Source organism: Babylonia areolata, chromosome 29 (assembly GCF_041734735.1).
Source record: "Babylonia areolata isolate BAREFJ2019XMU chromosome 29, ASM4173473v1, whole genome shotgun sequence".
Taxonomy (NCBI): domain Eukaryota; kingdom Metazoa; phylum Mollusca; class Gastropoda; order Neogastropoda; family Buccinidae; genus Babylonia; species Babylonia areolata.
In genome coordinates this window covers 11,876,580-11,894,079 of record NC_134904.1, presented here as the reverse complement: position 1 = coordinate 11,894,079, position 17,500 = coordinate 11,876,580, and the positions used below count along the sequence as shown (strand labels likewise).

General features: G+C 43.6%; 1 protein-coding gene across 1 annotated transcript in view; it reads right to left on the bottom strand.

Annotated features, from left to right (window-relative positions):
* LOC143302265 (arylsulfatase J-like) overlaps nucleotides 1-11,354 on the bottom strand; it is a 24,614-nt gene extending 13,260 nt beyond the window's left edge. Inside the window, exons 1-4 of the mRNA XM_076616858.1 lie at nucleotides 11,318-11,354; nucleotides 4,505-4,644; nucleotides 3,333-3,454; nucleotides 649-881 (exon numbers count right to left, since the gene is read on the bottom strand). Coding sequence (XP_076472973.1) covers nucleotides 649-881; nucleotides 3,333-3,454; nucleotides 4,505-4,639 — 490 coding nt within the window. The 5' untranslated portion in view covers nucleotides 4,640-4,644; nucleotides 11,318-11,354. The remainder of the gene's footprint in view (nucleotides 1-648; nucleotides 882-3,332; nucleotides 3,455-4,504; nucleotides 4,645-11,317) is intronic.
* Between the last annotated feature and the right edge of the window lie 6,146 nt (nucleotides 11,355-17,500).

The following is a 17,500-nucleotide window of genomic DNA, read 5'->3' as shown; positions in this document are numbered from 1 at the left end:
CATACCGGTAATCCGCCCTCACTTCCCCTTCTCCCATCCCTAGTAACTGTGCCGTAAGCCTCTCTGGAAAGAGAGAGAAAAGATTGACTGACTGGAACAGCCGAAAAAAAAAAAAAAAGAAAACTAGCACATGTACTTTCGTTTTCTTTGTGGGGAACATAAACATACAGAATATATCGCAAGACCTGACTAGCGGAATGTTTTAAAAGCTTTTACGGATCAGTCCGTACGCTTTGACACATTGAAATCGAAACCGAAACTAGGAGCTTTGACACCTCCTTGAAACCGAAACTAGGAGCTTTGACGCCTCCTTGAAATCGAAACCGAAACTGAGACCAGTATCAGCATCAGTAACTCAAGGAGGCGTCACAGCGTTCGGACAAATCCATATGCGCTACATGCACCACATCTGCTGAGCAGATGCCTGACCAGCAGCATTACCCAATGCGCTTAGTCAGGCCTTTAGAGAAAATTATATATATATATATATATATATATATATGTGTGTGAGTGTGTGTGTGTGTGTGTGTGTGGAGAGAGAGATAGAAAGAGAGAGAGAGAGAGAGAGAGAGAGAGAGAGAGAGAGAGAACCAGTAAAAAGATGAGACACACAAACAAAACATTTTTGTTTGTTTTTCAGCAACGTACAACTGTGGTTGAAGAAGCCCTGGGCACCACCGTAGAAGCCGAAGAAGGTATCGAACCCGCGGAACATGGGCGTCAGATTCCAGTGACAGAAGCCCAGGTGCCACTTGCCCACCATGTGAGTCCTGTATCCAGCCTCCTTCATGGACTGGGGTAGCATTTTCTGCTTCTCGTCCACCCAGCGAAGGTAGGTGCCCTTGATCTTGCCAAGAGAGAAACCAATCCTGTAGGGGTACCTGAACCACAACCAACAATGATGCCGATGAGAGAAAGAAAGAGAAGGAAGAGGATGAGGAGGAATAGGAGGAGGAGGAGGAGGAGGGAGAAGAGGAAGAAGAAGAAGAAGTAGAAGAGGTAGGAGGAGGAGGAAGAGGAGGAATATGAAGAGGAGAAGAAGGAATCGTTGTAGAGGTATCTGAACCACAACCAACAATGATACCGATGAGAGGAAGAAGAAGAAGGAGAAGGAGGAAGAGGATGAGGAGGATTAGAGTATTAGAAGAAGAAGAAGAAAAAGGAGGAGGAGGGAGAAGAAGACGTAGAAGAGGGAAGAGGAGGAGGAAAGAGAAGAGGAAGAAGAAGGAGGAGAAGGAGGGAAGGAGACGAGGGAGAACAGGAAGAAGACGAAGTAGAAGACGGAGGAGAGGTGGGTGATGAATATGAGGAGGAGAAGAAGAAGGAATTTCCGTGGCAGGTTCGTTTTGGGATTAGATTTCTGATCCAATGTTGTTCATCAGTGAACGTGAGATCCAGGCCCATTTTCTGTACTGTATTGTATTATATTGTATTAGTCTTTTGTCACAGCATATATCTCTGTTCGAAAATTAGGGTACTTTTCCCAGGGAGAGCGCTATGCTGGCTGGAGATTCGTCTCCTGGTAGGGCCACCCAAGCCAGACAGGTCAAGGGGTAGAGACCAGACGAAGGGCGCTCACTGGTCCTCCAGGTTGGGGGTTAGAATAGGGCTAACAATCCAATTCTTTAACTCTTTCCATACGAACGGCGAAAGAGACGACGTTAACAGCGTTTCACCCCAGTTACCATCATCAAATTATTGCAAGCGGAAGGCTCTTATACTGAAGAGGTGAATGTTGACAAAGAATACCACAATTCTGACGACGGAAGCTAAAGGTTGGGTCATTCAGACACCCACTGGACATCCGAGGGGTTTGTGTAGAGGAGAAGAGAGGACTGGCCGTACTGAGTGCGTTAAAAAAAAGTCTGTTACAGAAACCGCAACAGCAGATACCAAAAACAGCATGGTTGAGGAAGAGTCCTCTCAAGTAGAGCTCATGACGCGAGCTGGTGAAAGCCTTCGGGAAGCCAGTGCGCCGAAAACTCTTCTGACAACCAAGCGCAAGACCAGGATAGGGACCTGGAACATCCGAACCCTATACGAGACCCAGGCAGACTTGGAGAAGAAGTACGGACACTGAAGTGAAGGCAGCCGGAATGACGTGGGCCCAGATAAAGAGGATCGCCCCAAACCGTGTCCGTTGGAGGAGTGCTGTTGCGGCCCTTTGTTCCCGAGCGGAGCTATAGGCATAAGTAGAAGTAAGTAGTCCCAGGGAGAGCGCGTTGCTACAGTGAGAGTGTCACCTTTTTTTCTTTTCTTTTTTTCTGCATTTTTGTCTGCCTGCAAGTGTATTTGTTTTCAAATCAAAGTAGATTTTCCTATAGGATTTTGTTATGGACAACTCTTTTATTGTCGTGAGTTCTTTTACGTGCGCTAAGTGCATGCTCCTCGCGGGACCTCAGTTTGACATCTCATACGAATGACTAGCGTCCAGACCACCAGTCAAGGTCTAGTGGAGGGGAAGAAAATATTGGCGAGTGTGTGCAGAGTTTCTCTCTCTTCCCAGGTAGACGAGTCACCACTAGGCTAATAGTAACACTTCTCATTAATCATTATCTACTACTACTACTACTACTACTTCTACAAATGATGATGATGATACATTTATATTGCGCATTCAAACGTCTCAAACCGCTTTGCAATAGCACGTCAGTAAGACACAAAGCACACATACTAAACCCGACAAAACAAACAAACAAACAAACAAAAAACCCAACAACAAACAAACAAAAACCAACAACAACAAACCAAAAAAATGTGTTGACAGCACTGACCCCCCCCCCCCCCATCCCCCCTGAGCCCCCAATCAATTTGGAAGGGTGTTTTTATTTTGTAACACAATAACATAATAAATAAGCAGAGTACTACAGCGACAATCAGTTTACAAGGGTGTTTCTACTTGTATTTGTATTTGTATGTATTTTTATTACAACAGATTTCTCTGTGTGAAATTCAGGCTGCTCTCCCCAGGGAGAGCGCGTTGCTACACTACAACGCCACCCATTTTTTTGTTTGTTTGTTTGTTTGTTTTTTCCCTGCATGTAGTTTTATTTGTTTTTCCTATCGAAGTGGATTTTTCTACAGAATTTTTGCCAGGAACAACCCTTTTGCTGCCGTGGGTTCTTTTATGTGTGCTAAGCGCACGCTGCACACGGGACCTCGGTTTATCGTCTCATCCGAATGACTAGCGTCCAGACCACCACTCAAGGTCTAGTGGAGGGGGAAAAAATATCGGCGGGCTGAGATGTGATTCGAACCAGCGTGCTGAGATTCTCTCGCTTTGTGACATAATTAATAAAATTGATAATTAAATAAATGTTGACAGCGCTGACTTTCCGGTGAGCAGGGCGGTGCGGGTGGGCGTGCAGGTCTGCAGGGTGTAGGAATGGGTCAGCAGCAGGCCCCTCTTCCTCAGGGCCGTCAGGTGGGGGCTCCTCATGAAGGGGTCCACGTCCTGCCCACGATCACACCACCGCTTAGTTCCAAGTAGTGTCAGTAGCTAGGGACCAGCGAGTCAGAATCATTGGAGTTGCAAGTCAGCATCATTGAGTTTCAAGTCAGTACCGTTAGAGTTCCAAGTTGTGCAGTAGCTAGGGACCAGCGAGTCAGAATCATTGGAGATGCAAGTCAGCATTGTTGAGTTTCAAGTCAGTATCATTGGAATTCCAAGTCAGTATCATTGGAGTTCCAAGTCAGCATCATTGAATTTCAAGTCAGTACAGTTGGAGTTTCACGTCAGTATCATTGGAATTCCACATCAGAATCGTTGGAGTTCCAAGTCAGCATCATTGAGTTTCAAGTCAGTACCGTTGGAGTTTCAAGTCAGTATCATTGAGTTTCAAGTCAGTACCGTTGGAGTTCCAAGTCAGAATCATTGGAATTCCAAGTCAACATCATTGAGTTTAAAGTCAGTATCATCGGAGTACCAAGTCAGTATAATTGGAGTTCCAAGGCAGTGCAGTATCAGTGAAGTTTCAAGTCAGTATCAGAGGAGTTTCAATTGGCTATCAGCTTCCTCCCACAACCCACACCACACCAGCATCAATGACCACCCCCCTAACCCGCCCCCGCCTCCCCCCCCCCCCCCCCACCCGCCGCCCTCGTGTAGAAGTGGTCAGCCTCATGGACTTACGACTTGGAGGACGTGGGTTCCAGCCCCAGCAGAGGTGGGTTGGTTTTTGTTTTTGTTTTGTTGTTGTTGTTGTTTTTTCGGTCCCTTATTGTCTCCGACCCTGTGTTAAATGTACAACAACAACAAAAAAAAAAAAAAAATAAAAGAGAGAGAGAGAGAGAGAGAGAGAGAGAGAGAGAGAGATGCACACACGCACATACACACAAGCACGCTCAAACACATAAACACACACACAGAGACACAGAGACACAGACACAGACACACAGACACAGACACACACACATACGAGACCGCACGGGTGGAATATGCCCCCGCCCCCCTCCTCCTCCCCCCCCCCCCCACACACACACACATACACACACACACACACACCTGGTAGTCCGCGTTGCCGGTGTCGTCAGACATGATGACAAGAATGTGTGGTTTTTTCACTGCAGCACTTTTCTCCACCACACCCATGATCACCGCCAGCAGCAGAACGATGCTGATGTCACCGAACCACCCCATCCTTTCTGCAACAAACCACCCCTTCCTTTCTGCAACAAACCACCGCACACCCCAGCCTCTCTGCAACAAACCACCCCATCCTTTCTGCAACAAAACACCCCCATCCTTTCTGCAACAAACCACCCCTTCCTTTCTGCAACAAACCACCCCACACCCCAGCCTCTCTGCAACAAACCACCCCATCCTTTCTGCAACAAACCACCCCCATCCTTTCTGCAACAAACCACCCCATCCTTTCTGCAACAAACCACCACACCCTTTCTGCAACATACCACCCCATCCTTTCTGCAACAAACAACCCCACCCTTTCTGCAACAAACCACCCCACACCCCAGCCTCTCTGCAACAAACCACCCCATCCTCTCTGCAACAAACCACTCCATCCTTTCTGCAATAAACCACCCCATCCCCTCTGCAACAAACCACCCCATCCTTTCTGCAACAAACCACCCATCCTTTCTGCAACAAACCACCCCATCCTCTCTGCAACAAACCACCCCACACCCCATCCTTTCTGCAACAAACCACCCATCCTTTCTGCAACAAACCACCCTATCCTTTCTGCAACAAACCACCCCATCCTGTCTGCAACAAACCACCCCATCCTTTCTGCAACAAACCATCACATCTTTTCTGCACCAAACCACCACATCCTTTCTGCAACATACCACCCCATCCTTTCTGCAACAAACAACCCCACCCTTTCTGCAACAAACCACCCCACACCCCAGCCTCTCTGCAACAAACCACCCCATCCTCTCTGCAACAAACCACTCCATCCTTTCTGCAATGAACCACCCCATCCCCTCTGCAACAAACCACCCCATCCTTTCTGCAACAAACCACCCATCCTTTCTGCAACAAACCACCCCATCCTCTCTGCAACAAACCACCCCACACCCCATCCTTTCTGCAACAAACCACCCATCCTCTCTGCAACAAACCACCCCATCCTCTCTGCAACAAACCACCCCACACCCCATCCTTTCTGCAACAAACCACCCCATCCTTTCTGCACCAAAGAACCCCATCCTTTCTGCAACAAACCACCCCACAACCCAGCCTCTCTGCAACAAACCACCCCACACCCCAGCCTCTCTGCAACAAACCACCACATCCTTTCTGCAGCAAAACACCCCCATCCTTTCTGCAACAAACCACCCCATCCTTTCTGCAACAAACCACCCCATCCTTTCTGCAACAAACCATCACATCTTTTCTGCACCAAACCACCACATCCTTTCTGCAACATACCACCCCATCCTTTCTGCAACAAACAACCCCACCCTTTCTGCAACAAACCACCCCACACCCCAGCCTCTCTGCAACAAACCACCCCACACCCCAGCCTCTCTGCAACAAACCACCCCATTCTTTCTGCAGCAAAACACCCCAATCCTTTATGCAACAAACCACCCCATCCTGTCTGCAACAAACCACCCCATCCTTTCTGCAACAAACCATCACATCTTTTCTGCACCAAACCACCACATCCTTTCTGCAACATACCACCCCATCCTTTCTGCAACAAACAACCCCACCCTTTCTGCAACAAACAACCCCACACCCCAGCCTCTCTGCAACAAACCACCCCATCCTCTCTGCGACAAACCACTCCATCCTTTCTGCAATAAACCACCACATCCCCTCTGCAACAAACCACCCCATCCTTTCTGCAACAAACCACCCATCCTTTCTGCAACAAACCACCCCATCCTCTCTGCAACAAACCACCCCACACCCCATCCTTTCTGCAACAAACGACCCATCCTTTCTGCAACAAACAACCCCATCCTTTCTGCAACAAACCACCCCACACCCCATCCTTTCTGCAACAAACCACCCCATCCTTTCTGCAACAAACCACCCCACACCCCATCCTTTCTGCAACAAACAACCCCTTCCTTTCTGCAACAAACCACCCCACACCCCATCCTTTCTGCAACAAACCACCCTATCCTTTCTGCAACAAACCACCCTATCCTTACTGCAACAAACCACCCCTGCAACAAACCACCTCATCCTCTCTGCAACAAACCACCCCACACCACATCCTCTCTGCAACAAAGCACCCTACACCACATCCTGTCTGCAACAAACCACCACATCCTGTCTGCAACAAACACACTTGTTTTGTGTGGGAGGTGGAGGGAGGGAGGGAGAGAAAGGGGGTGGACGACAGTAAAGCTTCAAATGAAAGGTCGAGAGACAGAAAAAGAACGGCGAGCGAGAGTGGAGTGTTTGAATCTGGGTATGCGCAAACATGGGCATGTGTCGGACGCTAGCATTATTCAGGATGTGGAGGAGAGTGGTTTCGGTGCTGTGATCAGCAAGGTAGGCAGACTGAAAAAGGTGGAGGAGATTGTTGCAACAAAGATGGTTGTTTAACTGCTCCAGGGCGGCTTTTTAAAGAAGTTTGGACAGGAAAGGAAGGTTAGAAAATGGTCGATAGTTTTCCAAAAAATATTTAACTCAAGTTTGGGTTTCTTCAGAAGAGGCCGGACGATTGCAGTTTTGAAAGTGGATGGAAACGTTCCAGTGTGAAGGGATGAGTTGACAATATTGGTGATTGTTGGGAGAAGCTGTGAAACGCACTTGGAAAAGACAGAGTCTGGTACAGGATCAAGCTCACAGGATTTTATAGTCATTTCTTTCAGGATTTCCTGGACTTGTGTTTCCGTCAAGGGATTGAAGGAACGGAGAGGAGTGCCGTTGAGCTGAGGATCAGGATGAGCAGGTTGGAAAGACTTTGATCCAAACTGGTACAAATATTTTGGACTTTATCAAAATAAAGAGGAGAAGACATTGGGGAGTTCAGATAAAATGTAGGCAGAAGGAAGAAGAGTCCTTTTTGCAGTACCAAGAAGATTTAACATGATATAATAAAAAGAATTGTTGGATGTTCTATCGAGAACTTGGGAAGAAAGAACAGCAAAAAAAAAAAAAAAAAAGAGAGAGAGAGAGAGAGAGAGAGAGAGAGACGCACACACGCACAAACACGCTGATGAGATTATATGTTTGACTTTGTTTACTTTTTTTCGGAAGATTTGATTATGGACTTTCAGTTTTGTTGATCGCCATCTCCGTTCCAATTAGCGACGCTTGCGTTTTGCAAGTCGAGTGTCTTGTGTGTGCCATGGGGCGGAAGGCCTATCAGGCAGCATGCGGGTAGTGCGGGGGTGCATGTTCATCAAGCAGTTGAGAGAGGACAGAGTTGTAGTGTCTCAGTAAAGGAAGAAGTTTTGGAAAGGCATTAAGCAGACTGAAAAGAAAAGAAAAATGATTTTGATAGATATCAGGTTGCGACGAGTAAAGAATTTTTTTGTTCTGGTAGGTTAGAAGTATTAAGCGAGAGTTTGGTTGTTTTAGTTTGGGTTCTTGACCTTGTTGTTTTAACCAGGTTTCTGGAAGGAATACTACAAGTTATTTTCAAAAATGTAATAAAAAATATAGTCTTTTTTATCAGGGCAGACAGACTGCTTTGAACAAACAGACATTGGAGAGTTCAAAGGAAAACAGAGAGGAATTAGATGGTGAATCGGACAAGTCAGGCAGACAGAAAGGCAACGGAAGAAGACGATGGTGACTGAACAGTGGGGGACAGTGGGAAGAAAGAGTGTCACGGACGACATAATGGTTCCGCTGTTTTTGTTTTCTTTTTGCGTTTACAGAGGGGGTTCGAATCCGTCTCATCCCCTCTTTCTTCTCTCATGGCAGGCGAAGTTGGCGGAGGCTGGTGGGTCGCTGGATTATTTTTAGAGGCGGGTGTGTTGCTTATGTGCGTGCACGATGTTTTTTTTATCGTGCGTGTTCCCCTTGGTGGCTGGGCGTTCGAGCGTGGAGAGAGAGCGTGTTGTTGTGTCATGTTTTGTATGTTTCATAAGTGTCTCGTGCAACTGAACAAAAAAATATATGGGAAATTGAGTGAGCGGAGTGAGCGGAGTTCTAGTACTTACAATGCTCCTCGCCGGTTTTCCCAGTAGGGAGTCAGTCCTTGGAGAAGGACGGTGATGGAACCAGTGCTTAGCGGCTGCTATTGTACCCTCTGTAAACGACTTCATGTCCACCAGATCTGGGACTGTTCTTTGTTTCTCTGTTTCTTTACAAGCACACGTTCGTTCATCTACAGAACACTGTGCGTTGGCCAGTGGGTGGTTTTTGTCCTTAGTCCCGTCAGTGAGTCTCCACAGTTGACAGCGTCGTGGTCTGGGTTTCTGACTGGCGCGCGTCTTCGAGGTGTTGGTGCCTCCGTTCCAGTCGTGGTGCAACGTAACGTCGCTCTGGGTAGGAGCTTGTGTTCCTGACCTGTTGGTTATGTATTGTTTTTCTTCGTCGTGTTTCATTGTTACGTTTGTATTTGCTGTCTCCTGTTTGTTGTGACCTTTGTTTTGTCATTTCTGCAATGGTTGGTTGGTGTGAAAGTTTTGAGCCTGTGAAAGGGGCGATGAGTTGTCACGTTTTGCTTAAATGTTATCTTTATACAATATGAGTGGAAATGTAAGGAGTAAATGTTGAAATTTGAGAATTGGGGAGGAGCTACATTTTTATGACATTGTCTGCCCAAGTGGTAGTTTTTTCAATGGAAGGGGGGTAATACAAGATATCTTGCTTTTCACATGCTCAAGACAATTTTATTGGATATTTTAAGGTTTAAGGAACGCGTCCAACAAGACGCCACGAGTTAACATCGGGAGTAAATTCATGCTTGTGGGAAAAAAACAACAATACTGCTGTATATGGTAAATTTGTATTTGTGACATGTGAAACATTGGAAAGAAAGGGAGATAACTGTTCTATTTTTACGACGTTGAAGAAGCGAGGCGTGCGGAAAGATGCCGGCAGCCATTGATAATGTCATTCACTAAATATAAAGGTATGTTTTTCTTAATATTGGTAAAATTTGATCTCTCGAAATATCATTCATCAATGGATTTGGGTTGCCAATGCGTCTTTCGATGCGCTCCTCGCTGGTTGCCGTTGGTTTGGTCGAAGTTTTATTTGTAACATGGTGGTTCCAGACCCACCCGCCTCACGGATCCACTGAGGGCTCAGCTGACATTCCTTACTGAGGGCCTGTCTTCAGTCCGCCAGCGTCAGCAACAGTTCTATATTTATGTGTCTGAGGTTCTAGTTTCAGTTTCAGTTTCAGTTGCTCAAGGAGGCGTCACTGCGTTCGGACAAACCATATACGCTACACCACATCTGCCAAGCAGATGCCTGACCAGCAGCGTAACCCAACGCGCTTAGTCAGGCCTTGAGAAAAAAACAAAACAAACCCCCCCCAAAAAAAACGGGGGAATAAATAATAGATAAGCTTACATAAATAAATAAATAAATGAATAATAATTATAATATAGAAAAAGGTAGTAGTAATAATAATAGTAATACTAATAAAATGAAAATAAATAAATAAATAAATAAGACAACAATGGTGATAAATAAGCGAATAAATGTAAACATGAAGACACACATTCACACCCACACCCACACATGCACAACAGAAATGCACCAAACATGCAGTTTCACAGATATGAAAGCACAGTCAAATACATATAAACGTACATGAGCTCCAACACACACACACACACGCACACACACACACACACACACATTACCTTGAGGTTCTAATGTGAACAGACTATCCTGTGCTTCCAGTTTATTTTATTCTATTTTATTCTATTTATAGTCTCCCGGTCAGTTGTCGTTCCTGACGTTTGATTTTTTTTGTTTTTGTTTTTTTCCATTTTACTTACCTGCTAAAAAAACCCAACCCACATGCCTGTTTGATATTGGTGTGAGTGAGGCTGAGATGCAGTGTCTCCAAGTGGACCTGATGGTGGTTTAGAATAACTGATCTCACTTATCAGTGCCATTGTAGTACTATGTGGGAAGCATAAGGCTGTACTTCTGCTGCTGTTCGTTTTGTTTTTTTGCTCTTGATAATCATTTTTTTATTATATACATCTATAGATAGATACACATATTCATAAAATGCATTGCATAATTTCATTTCTGCGTGGGCTTCTTGTGTTGTGGCGTCTGTAGTAGGGTACCTTGGGGCGGGTGCACGTCCGCTTTAGCACGCGTGACAAAGGTAGGTCCGGGAATTGAAACATGTCTTCACTACTATTATTGATACTATTAGGATTATCATCATTATCATCATCATTATAACTATTTCTTTATCTATTTATTTATCTACTTATTCATTTCTGTTTTGAAAGTGTTTTTTTTCTCTCTGGGACAGAGTTCCAGACAGTGAGGACAAACTCAGAGGCAGGTTTTTTTCTTTTTCTTTTAATTTTTATAATTTTTTTACCAAAGCTCTCGGGGGAAGAAGCGAAGAACTGTAAGCAGACAGATAACAAAAAGACAGCGTAGCAATCCTAGAAACAAGGATGGTATAGATGGTGAAGATCAGAAGGATATGATGGCACATTTCTCGTAATACAGACACTGACCATATCATGCCAGAAGAAGGCAATGGGAAGGAAAGCAGTGACGAAACAGAATAAAAAAGAAAAAGAAAAGTCTCACCAATGGTCATCAGAGTCCAGTCAGACAAAGAAATGCAGGAAAGTCGCTGAAAAAAGAAGAAAAAGAAAAGTCTCACCAATGGTCAGCAGAGTCCAAAGAAATGCAGGAAAGACGCTGAAAAAAAGAAAAAAAAAGTCTTACCAATGGTCAGCAGAGTCCCGTCAAAGAAATACAGGAAAGACGCTGAAGAAAGAATAAAAAAAAAAGAAAAGTCTCACCAATGGTCAGCAGAATCCAGTCAGGCAAAGCAGGAAAGGTGCTGAAGAAAGAATTAAAAAAACAAAGTCATCAGTGGTCATCAGAGTCCAGTCAGTCAAAGAAATGCAGGAAAGATGCTGAAGAAAGAATAAAAAAAAAGAGAAAAAGTCTCACCAATGGTCATCAGAGTCCAGTCAGACAAAGAAATGCAGGAAAGACACTGAATAAAGAAGAAAAAAAAAAGTCTCACCAATGGTCATCAGAGTCCAGTCAGTCAAAGAAATGCAGGAAAGACGCTGAAAAAAGAATTTTTTTTTTTTAAGTCTCACCAATGGCTCAGCAGAGTCCAGTCAAAGAAATGCAGGAAAGACGCTGGAAAAAGAAAAAGTCTCACCAATGATCAGTAGAGTCCAGTCAAAGAAATGCAGGAAAGACACTGAATAAAGAAGAAAAAAAAAGTCTCACCAATGGTCATCAGAGTCCAGTCAGTCAAAGAAATGCAGGAAAGACGCTGAATAAAGAAGAAAAAAAAGTCTCACCAATGGTCAGTAGAGTCCAGTCAAAGAAATGCAGGAAAGACGCTGGAAAAAGAAAAAGTCTCACCAATGATCAGTAGAGTCCAGTCAAAGAAATGCAGGAAAGATGCTGAAGAAAGAAGAAAAAAAAGTCTCACCAATGAGTCCAGTCAAAGAAATGCAGGAAAGACGCTGAAGAAAGAAGAAAAAAAAGTCTCACCAATGAGTCCAGTCAAAGAAATACAGGAAAGATGCTGAAGAAAGAAGAAAAAAAAAGTCTCACCAATGAGTCCAGTCAAAGAAATACAGGAAAGATGCTGAAGAAAGAAGAAAAAAAAGTCTCACCAATGAGTCCAGTCAAAGAAATACAGGAAAGATGCTGAAGAAAGAAGAAAAAAAAGTCTCACCAATGAGTCCAGTCAAAGAAATGCAGGAAAGACGCTGAATAAAGAAGAAAAGTCTCACCAATGGTCAGTAGAGTCCAGTCAAAGAAATGCAGGAAAGACGCTGAATAAAGAAGAAAAAAAAGTCTCACCAATGGTCAGCAGAGTCCAAAGAAATGCAGGAAAGACGCTGAATAAAGAAGAAAAAAAAAGTCTCACCAATGGTCAGCAGAATCCAGTCAAATAAATGCAGGAAAGATGCTGAAGAAAGAAGAAAAAAAGTCTCACCAATGAGTCCAGTCAAAGAAATGCAGGAAAGACGCTGAATAAAGAAGAAAAGTCTCACCAATGATCAGTAGAGTCCAGTCAAAGAAATGCAGGAAAGACGCTGAATAAAGAAGAAAAAAAAGTCTCACCAATGGTCAGCAGAGTCCAGTCAAAGAAATGCAGGAAAGACGCTGGAAAAAGAAAAAGTCTCACCAATGATCAGTAGAGTCCAGTCAAAGAAATGCAGGAAAGACGCCGAATAAAGAAGAAAAGTCTCACCAATGGTCAGCAGAGTCCAGTCAAAGAAATGCAGGAAAGATGCTGAAGAAAGAATTTTTTTTTAAAGTCTCACCAATGGTCAGCAGAGTCCAGTCAAAGAAATGCAGGAAAGACGCTGAATAAAGAAGAAAAGTTTCACCAATGGTCAGTAGAGTCCAGTCAATGAAATGCAGGAAAGACGCTGAATAAAGAAGAAAAGTCTCACCAATGGTCAGTAGAGTCCAGTCAAAGAAATACAGGAAAGACGCTGAATAAAGAAGAAAAAAAGAAAAGTCTCACCAATGGGTCAGCATAGTCCAAAGAAATGCAGGAAAGATGCTGAAGAAAGAATTAGAAAAGTCTCACCAATGGTCATCAGAGTCCAGTCAGACAAAGAAATGCAGGAAAGATGCTGAAGAAAGAAGAAAAAAAGTCTCACCAATGGTCATCAGAGTCCAGTCAGACAAAGAAATGCAGGAAAGACGCTGAATAAAGAAGAAAAAAAGTCTCACCAATGGTCATCAGAGTCCAGTCAGACAAAGAAATGCAGGAAAGACGCTGAATAAAGAAGAAAAAGTCTCACCAATGGTCAGCAGAGTCCAGTCAGACAAAGAAATGCAGGAAAGTCGCTGAAGAAAGAAGAAAAAAAGTGTCACCAATGGGCCAGTATAGTCCAGTCAAAGAAATGCAGGAAAGACACTGAATAAAGAAGAAAAAAAAGTCTCACCAATGGTCAGCAGTCCAAAGAAATACAGGAAAGACGCTGAAGAAAGAAGAAAAAAGTCTCACCAATGGGTCAGTATAGTCCAGTCAGACAAAGAAATGCAGGAAAGATGCTGAAGAAAGAATTTTTTTTTTAAGTCTCACCAATGGCTCAGCAGAGTCCAGTCAAAGAAATGCAGGAAAGACGCTGGAAAAAGAAAAAGTCTCACCAATGATCAGTAGAGTCCAGTCAAAGAAATGCAGGAAAGACGCCGAATAAAGAAGAAAAGTCTCACCAATGGTCAGTAGAGTCCAGTCAAAGAAATGCAGGAAAGACGCTGAAGAAAGAAGAAAAAAAAGTCTCACCAATGAGTCCAGTCAAAGAAATGCAGGAAAGACGCTGAAGAAAGAAGAAAAAAAAGTCTCACCAATGAGTCCAGTCAAAGAAATGCAGGAAAGATGCTGAAGAAAGAAGAAAAAAAGTCTCACCAATGGTCAGCAGAATCCAGTCAAATAAATGCAGGAAAGATGCTGAAGAAAAAATTAGAAAAGTCTCACCAATGGGTCAGTATAGTCCAGTCAAAGAAAAGCAGGAAAGGTGCTGAAGAAAGAATTAGAAAAGTCTCACCAATGGTCAGCAGAATCCAGTCAGGCAAAGAAAAGCAGGAAAGGTGCTGAAGAAAGAATTAAAAAAATAAAAAGTCATCAGTGGTCAGCAGAGTCCAGTCAGACAAAGAAATGCAGGAAAGACGCTGAATAAAGAAGAAAAAAAGTCTCACCAATGGTCAGCAGTCCAAAGAAATACAGGAAAGACGCTGAAGAAAGAAGAAAAAAGTCTCACCAATGGGTCAGTATAGTCCAGTCAGACAAAGAAATGCAGGAAAGATGCTGAAGAAAGAATTTTTTTTTAAAAGTCCCACCAATGGTCAGCAGAGTCCAATGACAAAGAAATACAGGAAAGACGCTGAAGAAAGAATTTTTTTTCTTTTAAGTCTCACCAATGGCTCAGCAGAGTCCAGTCAAAGAAATGCAGGAAAGACGCTGGAAAAAGAAAAAGTCTCACCAATGATCAGTAGAGTCCAGTCAAAGAAATGCAGGAAAGACGCCGAATAAAGAAGAAAAGTCTCACCAATGGTCAGTAGAGTCCAATCAAAGAAATGCAGGAAAGACGCTGAATAAAGAAGAAAAGTCTCACCAATGGGTCAGCATAGTCCAAAGAAATGCAGGAAAGATGCTGAAGAAAGAATTTTTTTTAAAAAGTCCCACCAATGGCTCAGCAGAGTCCAGTCAAAGAAATGCAGGAAAGACGCTGGAAAAAGAAAAAGTCTCACCAATGATCAGTAGAGTCCAGTCAAAGAAATGCAGGAAAGACGCCGAATAAAGAAGAAAAGTCTCACCAATGGTCAGTAGAGTCCAGTCAAAGAAATGCAGGAAAGACGCTGAAGAAAGAAGAAAAAAAAGTCTCACCAATGAGTCCAGTCAAAGAAATGCAGGAAAGACGCTGAATAAAGAAGAAAAGTCTCACCAATGGTCAGTAGAGTCCAGTCAAAGAAATGCAGGAAAGACGCTGAAGAAAGAAGAAAAAAAGTCTCACCAATGGTCAGTAGAGTCCAGTCAAATAAATGCAGGAAAGATGCTGAAGAAAGAATTAGAAAAGTCTCACCAATGGTCAGCAGAATCCAGTCAGGCAAAGAAATGCAGGAAAGGTGCTGAATAAAGAAGGAAAAAAAGTCTCACCAATGGTCATCAGAGTCCAGTCAGACAAAGAAATGCAGGAAAGACATTGAATAAAGAAGAAAAAGTCTCACCAAAGGTCAGAGTCCAGTCAGACAAAGAAATGCAGGAAAGACATTGAATAAAGAAGAAAAAGTCTCACCAAAGGTCAGAGTCCAGTCAGACAAAGAAATGCAGGAAAGACATTGAATAAAGAAGAAAAAGTCTCACCAAAGGTCAGAGTCCAGTCAGACAAAGAAATGCAGGAAAGACATTGAATGAAGAAGAAAAAGTCTCACCAAAGGTCAGAGTCCAGTCAGACAAAGAAATGCAGGAAAGACATTGAATGAAGAAGAAAAAGTCTCACCAAAGGTCAGAGTCCAGTCAGACAAAGAAATGCAGGAAAGACATTGAATGAAGAAGAAAAAGTCTCACCAAAGGTCAGAGTCCAGTCAGACAAAGAAATGCAGGAAAGACATTGAATGAAGAAGAAAAAGTCTCACCAAAGGTCAGAGTCCAGTCAGACAAAGAAATGCAGGAAAGACATTGAATGAAGAAGAAAAAAAAAGTCTCACCAAAGGTCAGAGTCCAGGCAGTCAAAGAAATGCAGGAAAGACACTGAATAAAGAAGAAAAAAAAAGTCTCACCAATGGTCATCAGAGTCCAGTCAGACAAAGAAATGCAGGAAAGACATTGAATAAAGAAGAAAAAGTCTCACCAAAGGTCAGAGTCCAGTCAGACAAAGAAATGCAGGAAAGGTGCTTCCCCAAGGCTCCGGGAAAGTGGTTCTGGAGTCTGGTCCAAAACAGCGCCCTATTTATTGCTGATCGAAACCCGCGTCAGCTGTACCATCACCGAGCCAATAAAGCCTCTAATGAAAACACTGATTTGCATTTCCTTTGTGATTGCTGTTTAGTGACCTGTTATGAGTGGGATTATTATTACGCTTGTGCACACACGTCAATGCACACGCGCGCGCATGCACACTCATTTTACACACATATTTACTCACGCACGCACACATACACACATGATTATGCATACCATGACGGGCGCAACAGCCGAGTGGTTAAAGCGTAGGAATTTCAATCTGAGGGTTCCGGGTTCGAATCTCGGTAACGGCGCCTGGTGGGTAAAGGGTGGAGATATTTTCCGGTCTCCTAGGTTAACATATGTGCAGACCTGCTTAGTACCTGAACCCTTTTCGTGTGTATATGAAAGCAGAAGATCAAATACGCACGTTAAAGATCCCGTAGTCCATGTCAGCGTTCGGTGTGTTATGCAAAACAAGAATATACCCAGCATGCACACCTAGGCGATGATGGGAACCAAGCGGAGGGAATGAAACCTCGTTTCAGTTTCAGTTCCTTAAGGAGGCGTCACTGCGTTCGGAAAAATCCATATACGCTCCACCACATCTGCTAGGCAGATGCCTGACCAGCAGCATAACCCAACGTGCTTAGTCAGGCCATGAGTTGCGTATTTGGGTACCTTTCAGAGTGGATTTCTTTTTTTTACATAATTTTGCCAGAGGACAACACTCTGTTGCCATGGGGTCTTTTTCAGTGCGTGCTACACACGGGACCCCGGTTTATCGTTCCATCCGAATATCTAGACGCTGAGATTAAATTTCCCCGTCAAACTTAGGAGAAAGGGCCAGAGCGGAATTCGAACCCACACCCTCAAAGTCTGTGTTCGTGCGTGCGTGTGTGTTCGTTCGTTCTTTAGTTTAACGTCTTTTCACTGTGATAGTAGACGAGGGAAGGAAAAACATCGAGTGGGAGGAGGGCGGGGGGATGGGGGGGGGGGGGGAATTACTGTGTGCGCATACGAGTAAGTGAAAGTGTGTGTGTGTGTGTGGAAATAATTAAAGTTTTCTTTAAAAAATAAACAAAAAATCATAACAATATGACATATTTCTAATGAAAAACTAACAACTATAACAGCGAACCAACTGGACTATTTAACAAGGAGTTGAAAAAGTCATACATTAGCAATGGACTGCTGAAGATCAACACTGAAGATGATTTCAGTTCAGGGATTTGAGACTTTAACATATCGCAAATTGGTATATCATCGGCTGTTATGTGAGCACCACAGACGCAAGAAGCATTACTGGCATATTTTGTCCTAAAACAATTCATTTTCCATCTGCAAATTCGAGAAATGATTTGCCTCTTATGAAAATCATTATGGTAATGTTTTCCCATGAAACCATACATTTTCTGAATGTTATGTAACTCTGAGTTACCGGTGTGTTTTTCTTCAAACTGAAATTTTGACCATTG